At 41.0% G+C, this 14183-nt stretch overlaps 1 protein-coding gene across 1 annotated transcript in view; it reads left to right on the plus strand.

Annotated features, from left to right (window-relative positions):
• Positions 1-2622: 2622 nt before the first annotated feature.
• The window catches only part of RSPH3 (radial spoke head 3), a 28998-nt gene continuing 17437 nt past the window's right edge, over positions 2623-14183 (plus strand). Inside the window, 4 exon segments of the mRNA XM_067701632.1 lie at positions 2623-3034; positions 3036-3574; positions 8309-8396; positions 13867-14008. Of these exon segments, the coding sequence (XP_067557733.1) occupies positions 2753-3034; positions 3036-3574; positions 8309-8396; positions 13867-14008 (1051 nt within the window). The 5' untranslated portion in view covers positions 2623-2752.

A 14183-nucleotide genomic window follows, 5' to 3' on the forward strand; every position in this document is an offset into this window, starting at 1 on the left:
ATGTAATTTGTGGAACACCTTACTGGAAGTAAAAAACAGAATGGCTGTAACTGTATCAGTTGTTGACTCTCCTATCATGCCTCACGGGGAGCTGTGGGTCACTGTCTCTGCCCAGCATCATGAGAGAGGATGGTCCCACATACTGCTAGCCTGGGAAGAGATCTAAATTCAAAGTAAGGTTTCTACTGGATGCTATTGCTTTCACAACATTGTAAAGCCAAAAAATCATAAGTCGAACCACTGTCATTGGGGACCATCTGTATTACCAATCTACCTGAACCTGTGATCATATACCTACTTTTTCTCCAATGCTATGGATGAACTGTCCATGCTTCTAGACAATGCCAATCCCTCTACTTGTGGGTAAGAGCCCATCCCTTCTTGCCTACATCCTTACATCCATTCCCTCTCTCTCCTACATCATCCATTCTGCCCTCTCTACTGAATCACTCCTTTAAATAAACACATATACAGTTAATTCTCCCATTAAAAAATAGAAAACCTTCTCTTGACCCAACTTCCTTTTAGCTACCACCTTAGTTCCTTCTTTTCCTTTGTGGCAAACCTCCTTGAGTCACAAATTTCTCTCCTCCCATTCTCTTCTGAATCCATTATAACTGACCTTTCTTCTCCATAACTCTACTGAAGGTGTGCTTTCCCAGATCACCTCTATGTTGCTAGATCCAATGTTCACAACTTGCTTAACTTCTGAATAGGATCAGACATCGCTGACTACTCCCTTCTCCTTGAAACACTTTCATCACTCGACTCCCAGGTGACCAAACTGTCTGCAATTTCCTCCATCTCTCTGATCACCTTTTTCAGTCTCCTTTGCTTATTCCTTAACTTTCCAACCTCTAAATATGCTCAAGGCTCATCTCTCTATACTCCCTTGATAATCTCATCAAGCCTCATGGCTTTAAATGCCACCTATATGCTATTGAGTCAAAAATCCACATCTCTACTCTGGACCAATCCCCTGAAACCCTAGACTCCCATATCCAACTCCTACTCAACATCTCTACATTCAGATGACTAACACGTCTCTCAAGCTTAATGTGCCCAAAACTGAGCTTCCAATGCTGCTCCCGCAATCTGCTCCTTCCCAGTGTTCCCTGTATCAGTAAACGGAAACTTCATTCTTGGCATAACTTCTAGCTATGACTTAGTAGCTTGAATCAAACCAACACTTCTATAGGAATTAGGAATATCTGTTGCTGAAAAGAAAAATAAAACCAAAGGATAAGAGTAAAACAAAAACCAAGAAAAGCTGAAAAAACAAAACAAAACAAAAACCACACAGGCGATTTGAAGGCACTGGAGAGCAACCAAGCCAGTGAGGACATAAGGGATTGGGATCCCAGGGAGAAGAAAAATACATAGTGATAGAGAACTTCTCCATTGCTTTTTCTCCTGGGGCATTTACTGAGTTTCTGAGCACAGCACTTAGTGCAAGCAGAAAGCAGTGACCCAGAAGTGTCAGGAGTCTTTCAGATCTGGGAAGATAAAAGCTAGAGTTGAGAACTTTAGACAGGTCTTGAAGGGACAAGACCCCAGAGATAGGGGGACCACAGAGAAGTAAATTGGACAATTTGCTTGACAATTTGCTTAATTTCCTTTTATCCTTGAGACATTTGGTTAATTCTAATCTGCAAGGACACTAGAAATCAAGATACCAAGCAGGTGCTAAGTGGTCAAAAAGCTAAGTAGACCTTTCCACAATCTCACAGAGCTGGGAATACAAACTTACAGAGTTCAAGGCCCCCCAAGATGGGGACCCGTTAAAATGCTAGGTTTTCTGTTGAGATTCTTGGAGGCCTATGGTCTGGAATAAGGGAAAACCAGAAATCGATCAGTCCTCCCAAAGCCTGAATCCTTTATTAAATGTCAACTCTGCCAGCTGAGTAAAATTAAATCCTCTGAAGAAAAACAACATAAGCCAGAGCGTCTCTGCATTTTTTTCTACACAATGCCCGACATTTAATCAAAACCCTTAGAGTCATCTTTAACTCGTTTCTTTCTCTAGCCCCCCACTTCTAGTCCATCTGTTTCTATGCACATCAGACACAATTTAAATGTCACTTTCTCCTTTGGCCCATTCAGAAACCACCTCAAAATTAAGAGATCAGACCTAAAATCTTCATTCAGTGTTTTTACCTCTCGCATTTACCATATACCTTTATGTTAGTGTTTATACAATGCCTACATCTGCTTTAGACCATAAGCTTCAAAGCACAGGAGGGATCTCGATCTTAATAGAATGCCTTATCATTTACCAGATACAGTTCTACGTATTTTACTCTTAACTCTTTTAATCCTCATGACAAACTCTTAAGAGATAAATTCTATTACCCCTATTTTGCAAATTAGCAAGATGAAGCACAAAAACATTACCTTGCCAGAGGTTACAGGGCTAGTACGTTGCAGAACCTGCATTTAAATCCACACAGCACTTAACTGAATTGAAGAACGCAAACGCAAATGCAAATAACCGATCGCTCAGGGATGCCTAAACTTCACTTACACAAACCAATATTCTTACATTGCCAGTACTAAAACCAATCCATTGCGTTTCTAAGGGCAGACTCACCCCATGATGCTTCATTCTTCAGGGCAAAGGGGGCCTAAAAGACTCAAGAAAGTGCCCACCCTTTCCCAAAATGACACGTCGGTGGGGCAGGCCTTCACGCTCCGTGCGCCCGAGGGTCCCTTGTAGGACTAGCAACAGAGCGGTAAGCAGAGAAGGCGGAGAATGCAGACCAGCTGCGGAGGACGGCGGCAGGCGGCCCCTGGGGCGGGAGAGGTGGCGGTGCTGGGAGGCACCAGGGAAGCCCTGGCCCGGCCCTGGCACGTAACAGAGCTAGGAACCCGGGTGCCACGCGTGTGCGACCGTAGGTGGACAGCCCGAAGTAGAGGCGCGGCGTCAGTGCCGGGAGAAGCAGCCGAGGGCGGCCCCCGAGGAACGAGGCCTGGGAGAACGGCGCCAACACAGGCCCCGCAAAGCCACACTCAAAAGTGGGACCGAGGACCACGGCCGTCCTCCTCAAGCCTCCGCGGGGGTCTGCCACGCCCGCCTCCTTCACGCGCAGGTGCATCTACAAGGTAGACTTGGGTGGGCGGAGTCAAGACCGGAAATGCCCCGGCGCACTGGTCTTCCCCCGAAACCCTCCAGCAGGAACTTCCCTGAGGTCCCGCTTCCAGCCGGAACGCTGGGTTGCTGGGCAACCGGTGCGGGTGGCGCCGGCGGGCTCAGTGCTGCACCGAGTAAGCCGAGTGTAGCTCCCACCTCCTGCCCTGGCAACTTCCCGTCCCGCCCGCTTCCCTTCTTGCCGCGTCTCCTTGCGTCGCGGAATCCCTGCCCTTGGCACTACGTGCACCTCTCCGGCTCCCACGACACTTTTGTGGCCACCTGCTTCGAACCCAAACTTCACCGAAAGCGAAGCGGTCTGACCCTGGGCGTGGCCTGCACGTTGACGGACCGCGCCTCTCCAGCCATGGCCACCTACACCTACACCAGCCGGCCCCGGGCCCTGCCTGGCCGGCGCCGCTGTTACCGGGACGACCAGATGCAGCAGTGAGTGAGCCAACCAACCCCTCTGTGGTCTCCACCCCCACCCCCACCCCCCCACGTCCCGGGGCCGCGGGGTCCTGGCCCCTTCGCCCTGGCAAAACCTGCGTATGCTGCTTTCTCTTTTCTACGCTCTGCGAAATATAAAATTTCCTCCCCTAAAGAACTCTCCCGTGGTGTGGAGAACTGAAGCAAGAAAGGGCAAGAAATCATGCTGGCATGATTGATAACATGTGGACGGAACCGACTTATTTCACTAAGTTTGAGTCAAGTGATGTTTACTGTTGGCCGACTATGTGCCATGCAAGCACCTTCTAGGGGCATTTACAGACATTTTCTTACGTAGTCCCCAGTGCTGTGAACTTGGTCTATAACTCCATTATGCAAATGAAGAAACTGAGGTAAAAAGGTGTCACACAGGGCTTCCCTGGTGGCGCAGTGGTTGAGAGTCCACCTGCCGATGCAGGGGACACGGGTTCGTGCCCCGGTCCGGGAGGGTCCCACATGCCGCGGAGCGGCTGGGCCCGTGAGCCATGGCCGCCGAGCCTGCGCGTCCGGAGCCTGTGCTCCGCAACGGGAGAGGCCACAACAGTGACAGGCCCGCGTACAGCAAAAAAAAAAGGTGTCACACACAATAGCGTGTCCAAAATGGGAGCCAACTAAAGCTGTTTCCACAGCAGCCTTTGGACAGGAATCAGGTTATCCTAACATGCTGGACCCCAAATTGTACTTTTACATTCATCAGTATTTGCAAATATTCAAATATCCATATTTGGAAAGGGCGTTAAATGTTATGGTTCTCTTAAAGTTCTTGCCGTAAGCCTCAAATTTTGGAATCAGCAGAACTTTACAAGAATTCAGGCTCCATGCAAGCAGGAACCTTTGTGACTTTTGTTCACTTAAGACTCTGCCTGACACGTAGCACTCAACACAAATTGTTGAATTAATGACTGAACAGGAGCAGTGTAGCTCTTGATGCTTATTTCAAACAGAGTCTAAATTCATAATTATCTTATTCTGACAATAAAGACTTTTTTTTTTTTTTTTTTTCTTTTTTGCTGTACGCGGGCCTCTCACTGGTGGGGCCTCTCCCATTGCGGAGCACAGGCTCCGGACGCGCAGGCTCAGCGGCCATGGCTCACGGGCCCAGCCACTCCGCGGCACGTGAGATCTTCCCGGACCGGGGCCCGAACCCGCGTCCCCTGCATCGACAGGCGGACTCCCAACCACTGCGCCACCAGGGAGGCCCAAGACTTCTTTTATAATAAATGTCTACCACTTTAAGAAAGCCAAAACAAGGAAATTTAAATTTAAATTATTTATATTATAAAAGGATTCAATTTTAAAAGGGACTCCTTTGAGAAATACTTCCTGGTGCCTTTAAGTGGTTGCTTACAAATCCTTCCTATTAAATCACACCAACAGTTGAAATAAGAATCAATGGTGGTTCATTAGGAACAATTTCTTTTTTTTTATAGAGTTAGTTGATTGGTATATTCAAGTAATCTGTTGATTCAAGCCTTTGGAAGGAGTTCTTTTATATTATGTCTTTGATTTTTCAGTTTAAAATTATCCTTATTGGTGATTTTCAGTTTATAAAAGTAATATATGCTTGTTGAAGCAAATGAAGAATACAAAATAAGGGGGAATAAAGGCAGAGTTAATTATCTCCCACCGACCTCTACTCCCACTTTCTTGTTGTAACCAAATTTAACAATCTCGGGCTTCCCTGGTGGCGCAGTGGTTAAGAATCCGCCTGCCAATGCAGGGGACATGGGTTCGATCCTCCCCTGGTCCGGGAAGATCCCACATGCCGCAGAGCAGGTAAGCCCGTGCGCCACAACTACTGAGCCTGTGCTCTAGAGCCCGTGAGCCACAACTACTGAGCCCACACACCACAACTACTGAAGCCTGCGTGCCTAGAGCCTGTGCTCCGCAGCGAGAGAAGCCACAGCAATGAGCCCATGCACCACAACGAAGAGTAGCCCCCCCTCGCCACAACTAGAGAAAGCCCGTGCACAGCAAAGACCCAATGCAGGCAAAATAAATAAATTTTTAAAAAATCTTATTCTTCCACACCTCCTTGCTTGTTCACTCATACAGGAGCATATGCACATATGTATAGAAGGTTTATTTCCAAAATAGAATCATACTTCACACATTAATCTGCAGTTGGCTTCCCCCTATTTTATAAGCTCTAATTCCTTTTTTCCCTAATTTTTTTATGTATACATGCACATACATATCTAATCTTTTAATAATTATCCTATCACTCATGCCTGTGGGTTTTCTTAGTACAGCCTTATTCCCCAGCCCCTTCCCTTGCAAACCTACTCTCCCTCTCCTGCCCCCAAACCATGTTAATGACTTTGAATGAATACTTCTGTACTTTTCTCCAGGCTCACATGTTTATGTACACGTGTATAAATATATACATACACATACACAGCTACAAGGGCTTTACTTCATAGCAGTGGTAACATACACATTTCTCAACATCTTCCTTCACTCACTTAATTCTTTGTGGAAATTCCTCCAATTATTTTTAATAGCAGCATGATATCCCCTGATACCATATGTTATTAAAATTTTCCACTATTGATAGATATTAAGTTCACTTCAAGTTTTTAACCACAAAGAAGGAAGTTTCAGTAAATAGCCTTATGTACTGGCTTTTATATATCTATGAGGCAGATTCCCAGGGTGGGATTGTTAAGTCATGTGTTTTTTTAATACAGACAAATGGAACAAAATATCTTTCCTCCAGAAATGTTTAAACGTATCCTTTTTCCCACATCCTCTCCAGCAATAGGTGTTATGGACTTTTTTTTCTTTTTGTCTTTGATATCATAAAAACAAAACCAAAATTTATCCTATCACTTTTAATTAGCACTAGGAGGCTTTAATCAAGTAAGCATTATGTTTGGATTTTTCCATTCTGAAAGATCACTGGCTACAGTGGATAGAAATGTTGGAAAGAAATGTTGTTCCACACAGTTAAGAGACTAAGAGACTTCTGCAACAGTCCCAGTAAACGATAGTGGTGGCAGTGAGCAGTGGATGGATGCCAGAAAGATTTGGGGGGTAGAATCAATAGGATTTGCTGGTTGTAGAAAATGGGGAAGAGGGAAGAGTCATGGATGACTCCCAGGCTTCTAAACCAATTGGGTGATTAGTAGTACCATTTAATGAAATAGAGAACACTACAGAAGTAACAAGTTGGAGTGGGAAAACGATAATTAGTTCAATTTTGAGGTTGCCTTTGAGACATTTGAGTGAGATGTCATCACGCATGTCAACTGGCTGTACAGTCTGGAGCTCAGAGGAGAGTTCTAAGCTAAAGATAAAATTGGGAGTTTTAGGTATATGGACATTAAGTGAAGCCTTGAGAGTGGATGAGGTCAACTCAGGACAAGAGAAGGCTGAATCATGAGGAAATTCTTCAGTGGGGGTGACTAGCAAATACCTGGCTGAGAAAGGAGTCAGAGAAAAAGCAGAAGAGCGTTCAGAATAATATGGTGGTATCAGGGAGGCCTGGGATGGAGAGCACTTCAGCGGGGAAGTGGCTGGCTGAGCCGAACACTGTCCAGGAGTCGAGTAAGATGAGCAGTGAAGCATGTCTGGGTTTTGAGTAATATGATGCCAGGCTATCCAGTAGTGGTTTCAGTATGTGATAAACAAGCAATTTACTACCCCTAACAGAATCATTTCTGAGAGAGTACTGTTATTGGTACAGGTCGCTATTTGGTTTCATAACCACAAATGGCATATCGTTTACAGAATTTCAAATGAAAATATCAGCTGTGTATTTTTCACTATTGATCATTCTGACCTCTGAAGTTAAAATTTTATTAATATTTTAAAAATATCATTTTAAAATAGCTTGGAGGTTAAAGAACAATAATAAATGTAACTTATGTTTTAAGCCTGATTCTATTAATGTAACTTTTCAATTCTGGAATCAAAATTTTTTCAGTCCTTTAGAGCAAGTCCCATTTCACCTGGGCTCTTTTCAGGTTTGTTAAGTAGTCTAACAGATTTGCATCCTAAATCTAGCTCCACCTCTCACTAGCTAGGTGACCTTGGTCAGATTCCTTTCTGGGTCTACTTTCTCTTCAGTCAAATGGCAACCATCATTCCCAACTTGAAGCTTATTGTGAGCAATAAATAATATCTGTGAAGCACCTGGCTTTATAATAAACATTCCATTTGTCTCCTTACTTTATGGACTGTGCTAAAAAAAAAATCAAAGTATTTTCATCTTAAATGAAAATATTTTCATTTCTAAATCCTATTAAAAATGAGTTGACTTCAGACAGAGAAAGACAAATATGACATCACTTATATGTGGAATCTAAAGAAGTGATACAATTGAACTTATTAACAGAACAGAAATAGACTCACAGACATAGAAAACAAACTTATGATTACCAAAGGGGAAAGGGGGAGAGGAATAAATTGGGAATTTGGGGTTAACAGATACACATTACTATATATGAAACAGATAAACAACAAGGACCTACTATATAGCACAGGGAACTACATTCAATATCTTGTAATACCTTATAATGGAAAAGAATCTGAAAAAATATATATATATGTATAATTGAATCACTTTGCTGTACACCTGAAACTAACACAACACTGTAAATCAAGTATACTTCAATTTTAAAAAATGAATTGACTTCATAGATACCAATACTCTATTACAGTCATTATTTAGAATTTGCTTTTTTACAGAGCTGAAGAACCTATGCATTACGGAAACATAATGTATGACAGAAGGGTGATCCGAGGCAACACTTATGCTCTGCAGACAGTACCACTGGTAAGTATAATTTGAATAGTATAACACAGAGCATTCTTGTGGTGAAGGACCAATTTTTGTTTCTTTTAATTTCTAATCTGTTATAGACTAACACATTTATGAAATAAAATAAAGATGAATTGCTAGAAAAATGAAATGAAAAAAAAAAAAGACATGCAAAATACAAACCAGATAGTGGTTGCCAGGGATGGGGGAATAGGGAGTAGTTATTTAATGGGTACGGAGTTTCCTTTTTACAAGATGAAAAGAGTTCTGGAGATGGATGGTGGTGACGGTTGCACAATGTGAATGTAGTTAATGCCACTGAACTGTGCACTTAAAAATGGTTAAGATGGTAAATTTTATGTTATGTGTATTTTACCACAATTAAAAGTATTTTTAAAAATACAAACCCCAATTTTTTACTAGGTTAATAGAACTGTGGAGATCTATTCTAAAAGTTTCCAAATGTTTACTCTCAGTTTCTATAATTAAATTGTTATAGACCAGTTCAAATAGCTCACAGACAACACGAGTCTGAGGACCACACTTTCAGTAGCACTGGTCTAATATATTTAGGTTTGTTTAAATTATCTCATGCTCCAATACTGTTATCATTATTTAATCAAAAAGTCTGAATTATGCTTCTTTTCTTTAGTTCACTCAACAAATATTTATTGAGTTTTAAGTCCTGTGCTGGGTATGTAGGATACAGAGATGAGTAAGATATAGTGTGATATTAAGAATGATTTCTTGGGGATTGACATATGTGCTCTAATATGTATAAAATAGATAACTAATAAGAACCTGCTGTATTAAAAAAATTAAATTTAAAAAAAGAATGATTTCTTGGCACAGAAATGAAATATAGTTAACTTGTAAACACTATTTGACATATAAATGCTTAACACCACATGGGATGTATGGGATGTTAGACATTCTGAATCAGCATATATCAAAATCACCTAGAAAACTCAAAAATATATATGCTTCAGCATACCATGCGTCTGCTGCATTAGAACCTCCAGAAGTTGGCCACGGGTATGTAGTATTAGTAAACTTCCCTGGGCGGTTCTGGCACAGCCAGCTCAGGGGCCCACATTTAGAAACAATAGCTCAACCATGCGATATAGACATGTTCCAGCATCTTCCTGTGGCAGTAGAATGAATACTGCCAGACCTCAAACAAGAGTAGAATGGAGAATCACTGCTTTTTTAGTCCTTTTTAAAAAAATTAATATTATGATGATTTGGTACATTTTTTTTTAGTTCTTTAGTCAGTTCATCAACACCTCACTTTAAAAGTATACTCAGACTTCCAGTTCCAGACATGTAGGAATTCACCAATTCCTTCCTATTCCTCCTTTTACAACTAAAAAACCCTGGATGTAGCACCACAAACAAACAGGAAGATTCTGAAAGGTAGAAAGAAGAAAGTGGACTGGCTAGGAGCCTCTGGACTTGAACAACATGGCAATGAGTCCATGGGTTTTCTTTTTGCCTCTCACATATCCCAGAGTGCCAGAGAAGCCTGCAACCTGCAACCACGAACACCCTGGAACCTGGCACACCCTAAGAAAAGCCTGCTCCCTCTGTCCAAAGGTAGAGGGTGGCCTCGTGCAACAGAAACCTCCTTAGCATTGTAGCCCTCCTCCAGCCACACACCAATGGATAAACCGCGCTGCCCCTCCACATGGCCATTGGTGAGGCTAAGGTGGAGAGCTGGGCCTTTTAACATCTCCACGTGACAGCAACAATACGAATCAGTCCTCTGATTAATCCACGGAGTTGGTGTCAACAAGGGCAGAGCAGGAGGCTGAAGTGCCACCTCACCCGGGGCAGTGAGGTGGTAAGAGATGGTATAAATGGATCCCCTACTTTTTCTGGGGTGGCATCAGCTGAGCCAGGAGGGAGCTGAATTTTCAACCCTACCTGACGGCAACAAGGAGGAACAAGGTAGTAAGAGGCAGTGCTAGCCAGAACTCAACTCCCCTACACTCCAACGCTAGTGTCAGTGGAGCATAGCAAGGAGCTGAACTATCACCCCCACCTGGCACCAGTGAGGTGATGCAGGTTGGCACCCTGCTTTCACTGCATGGTGGTAAACTTTCCTCTCCACTCACACCTGTGCACTAAAACAAAAGGGGTGACTTCCTGCTAAAACGATTAAGACCCATAGTCTCACAGCATAATACCCAACATGTCCAGAAGACAATTTAAAAATCACTCAATTGTACCAAGAACCAGGACAGTCACAACTTGAATGAGAAAAATCAATCAAGAGATGACAACGCCAAGATGACTCAGATGTAGGAGTAACCTGACAAGACTTTTAAAGTGGTCATCATAAAAATACTTCAATCAAAAATGAACAATTATGAACTTTCTTGAAACAAATGGAAAAAAATAGAAAATCTTTGCAAAGAAACAGACAAGATTAAAATGAACCAAATGGAAAATATAGAACTGAAAAATACAATAACCAAAATAAAAACCTCTCAGATGGACTTATTGGAGATGACATAGGAAACAGTCAGTCAATACAGAAACAAATCAGTGGAATTACCTGGTCTGAAGAACAGGTAGAAAATAGACGCCTGCCCCCAAAAAAGCCTCAGAGATCTGAGGAACAATAACAAAATATCTAAATTCAGTCCCAGGAAAGGAGGAAAAGTGTGGGATTTGAAAAAATACTCAAAGAAATAGTGCCTGAAAATTCCACGAGTTTGACAAAAGGCATAAACCTACAAATTTTCACCAAGACACATCAAAATCAAACTTCCAAAAGCAAAAAACAAAAAAAGTCTTGAAACCAAGATTAGGGAAATACAAATTAGAGAAATACAAATTAAAACCACAATGATGTAACTACACACCTGTTAGAAAAGCTAAAATTTTAAAATAATAGTAAGATGAAGTGCTTGTGAGGATGTAGAGCAACTGGAACTCTGGTAGATTGCAGTTTGAAATGTAAAATGGTACATGGACCCTAGAAAATCGTTAAGTGGCTGCTTATAAAAACTAACAAGCACTTACCATTCAAGTCCACAATTTAACTCTTAGACATTTATCCCAGAGAAATGGGAACATATGTTCACATATTAACCTGTTCACAAATGAACATTTGTAGCAGCTTTATTCATAATAGCCAAAAAACTGAAAAAACCAAGTGTCTTTCAGTAGGTAAATGGTTAAACAAACCTGGTACATTCATGCAATCAAGCACTGCTAACAAAAAGCCATGAGGGCTTCCCTGGTGGTGCAGTGGTTAAGAATCCGCCTGCCAGTGCAGGGGACACAGGTTAAAGCCCTGGTCTGGGAAGATCCCACATGCCACGGAGTAACTAAGCCCGTGCGCCACAACTACTGAGCCTGCGCTCTAGAGCCCGTGAGCCACAACTGCTGAGCCCATGTGCTGCAACTACCGAAGCCCATGCGCCTAGAGCCCGTGCTCTGCAGCAAGAGAAGCCACTGCAATGAGAAGCCTGTGCACCGCAACAAAGAGTAGCCCCTGCTCGCAGCAACTAGAGAAAGCCAGAGTGCAGCGGCGAAGACCTAACCCAGCCAAAAATAAATAAATACATAAATTTTTTTTAAAAAAAGGAATGAAGTATTGATACAGGTAATAACCTGGGTGGACCTCAAGGACATTATGCTTAGTGAAAAAAAGGCAATCTCAAAAGGTTACATTCTGAATGATTCCTTGTATATAACATTCTTAAAAAGACAAAATCTAGAGATGGAGAACAGAATTGAAGGTGGGACTTGGAGAAATATAAAAGAGGCTCCTTTGGGGCAATGAGATAGGTCTCTATCTTTATTGTGGTAGTGGTTACACAAATCTATATATAAAATCATATAGAATAATATACACAGACGCAAATCAATGCCTGTAAAAATTGTGAAAACCGAGTAAGATCTGTTAATATCTTATATGTTAATTTCCTGATTTTGATATTTTGTTATAATTGTATAAGATGTCACCATTGAAAGAAGCTGGGTGAAGCATACACAGGACGCTATGTACAATTTTTGCAAATTTCTGTGAATTATTTCAAAATAAAACTTTTTTAAAAAGAGATTATAACTAGATCTGAAACAGTTAAGTTAGGCAATGCATTTCTAAAATGAACTTGTTGTATTTCTGTTACCCTAAATCTTTCAAGGCTGACATTTATAATTCTATTACATTAAAAAATAGAAATAAATCAAGCATGATATTTATAATAATGTAGAATATACACATTATACAAAGGAAAAGTCCTCCATTGAAGAATCCCAAAATGATATTAGTAATTGTATTAGAAAAATAAAACTGTAGGTGATATTTCTTTCTTTTTGGTAAAGATATTTCTTTCTTTTTGGTGGTTATTTTATAATAAAAGGAAATAATAATTATGTAAGGGAAGAGCTATTCTATGACAGGTATTGTGTTAGACTTGTTACATTATCATCTGATTTGTTCCTTATAATCTAAAACTTAACAGATGTTATTCCCATTGTACAGATGAGAAAACTGAATATCTGAAAATGTGGGTTATTAGTCCAAGCTTTACTAATCCTAGTAATTAATAAATTAAGGAGTTGGAATTTGAGCTTCAGAGCCAATGCTCTTCTTTCCACTATATAATGTGAATATGGGGAAAATTTACGATAGGTAGTGTTAAGTTAGGAAAACAGTATAAAATGTATGGTATCACCACAACTTCACAAACACTGTATGCATTTCAATAGCAGTAGCCATTGTATTAGGAAGATGGGATTATAGGTAATTTTCTTTTTTCTTTTTTAAAAAACTACAATTTCAATTAAAATGTTTTTAGAAGTCTAATTTTAAATATTAAAAATTTTCATGTAAAGTACTTTTATATTTCTCCTTTTCTTTTCATATTTACCTTGAGATAAGATAAGTTAGCTATAGAGAAGGACTACAGAATTAGATATGAGTATGAAATCAAGGACTGCCACATATTGCAGGACTACTGTGAATAATTATACTTTTAATCCCTTAGCTACTATTTTGTGCACTTGGACAGGCTTCGTTTGGACTGAGGATATTTTCTTTGTGAGCTAATATAGTTTTTAAGGAAATTCTGTCCATGAAATCAGATTTTTAAAAAATTCGAGCGCTTTTCAATTTCTTAACTACACATTAAAATTTACTGTGACTGAGTGGTTGTATCGGTTTACTAGGCCCCAGAGGAGTTCATGGTAAAAATCCTTGAATGAGGAAAAACAATTTATTAGATGGGATTCTGCACCCATTTTAATTAACAGTCATAAATTGAAGTTACTTTATATGTTTTGTCAGATACCTTTGTAATTACCAGACAAAGTTCAAATAAATTTTTAATCATCAAGTCACTGATGATAATCAAGAGGCATTCTCTGACAGAGGCTTTTATACCATCCAGGAGTCACTTTTGGAACAGCAGTCCTATATGCTTTGAGAAATATTTTCTAAATTTTAGAAGCCTTTTCTGTCACTCAGCCTGAGCAGCCCGATCCTGCAGAGATTCAGAGACAGCAGCAGGCTAAGAGGAGGGCTCTTGCCAAAAAACGAGCCCAAGAAGAGCTCAGACCACGAACGCCCGAACCCGTGGAAGGCAGAAAGCATGTAGATGTACAGACAGGTATGTGGGCCCGCCATTGGCATGGTGGCTCCTGGGTGTGCTTGGTTTTCTAAGTCAGTTCGTTTTATTTGGCCTTTATATTATTTATGTGTCTGTTATGCTGTCCAGTACTTCCCCAGTCACATGGTAGGAGAAGTCCCTTCATTAAACAAACTCATAGACTATATATTATTAT

This window comes from Pseudorca crassidens, chromosome 13 (assembly GCF_039906515.1).
Source record: "Pseudorca crassidens isolate mPseCra1 chromosome 13, mPseCra1.hap1, whole genome shotgun sequence".
Classification (NCBI taxonomy): domain Eukaryota; kingdom Metazoa; phylum Chordata; class Mammalia; order Artiodactyla; family Delphinidae; genus Pseudorca; species Pseudorca crassidens.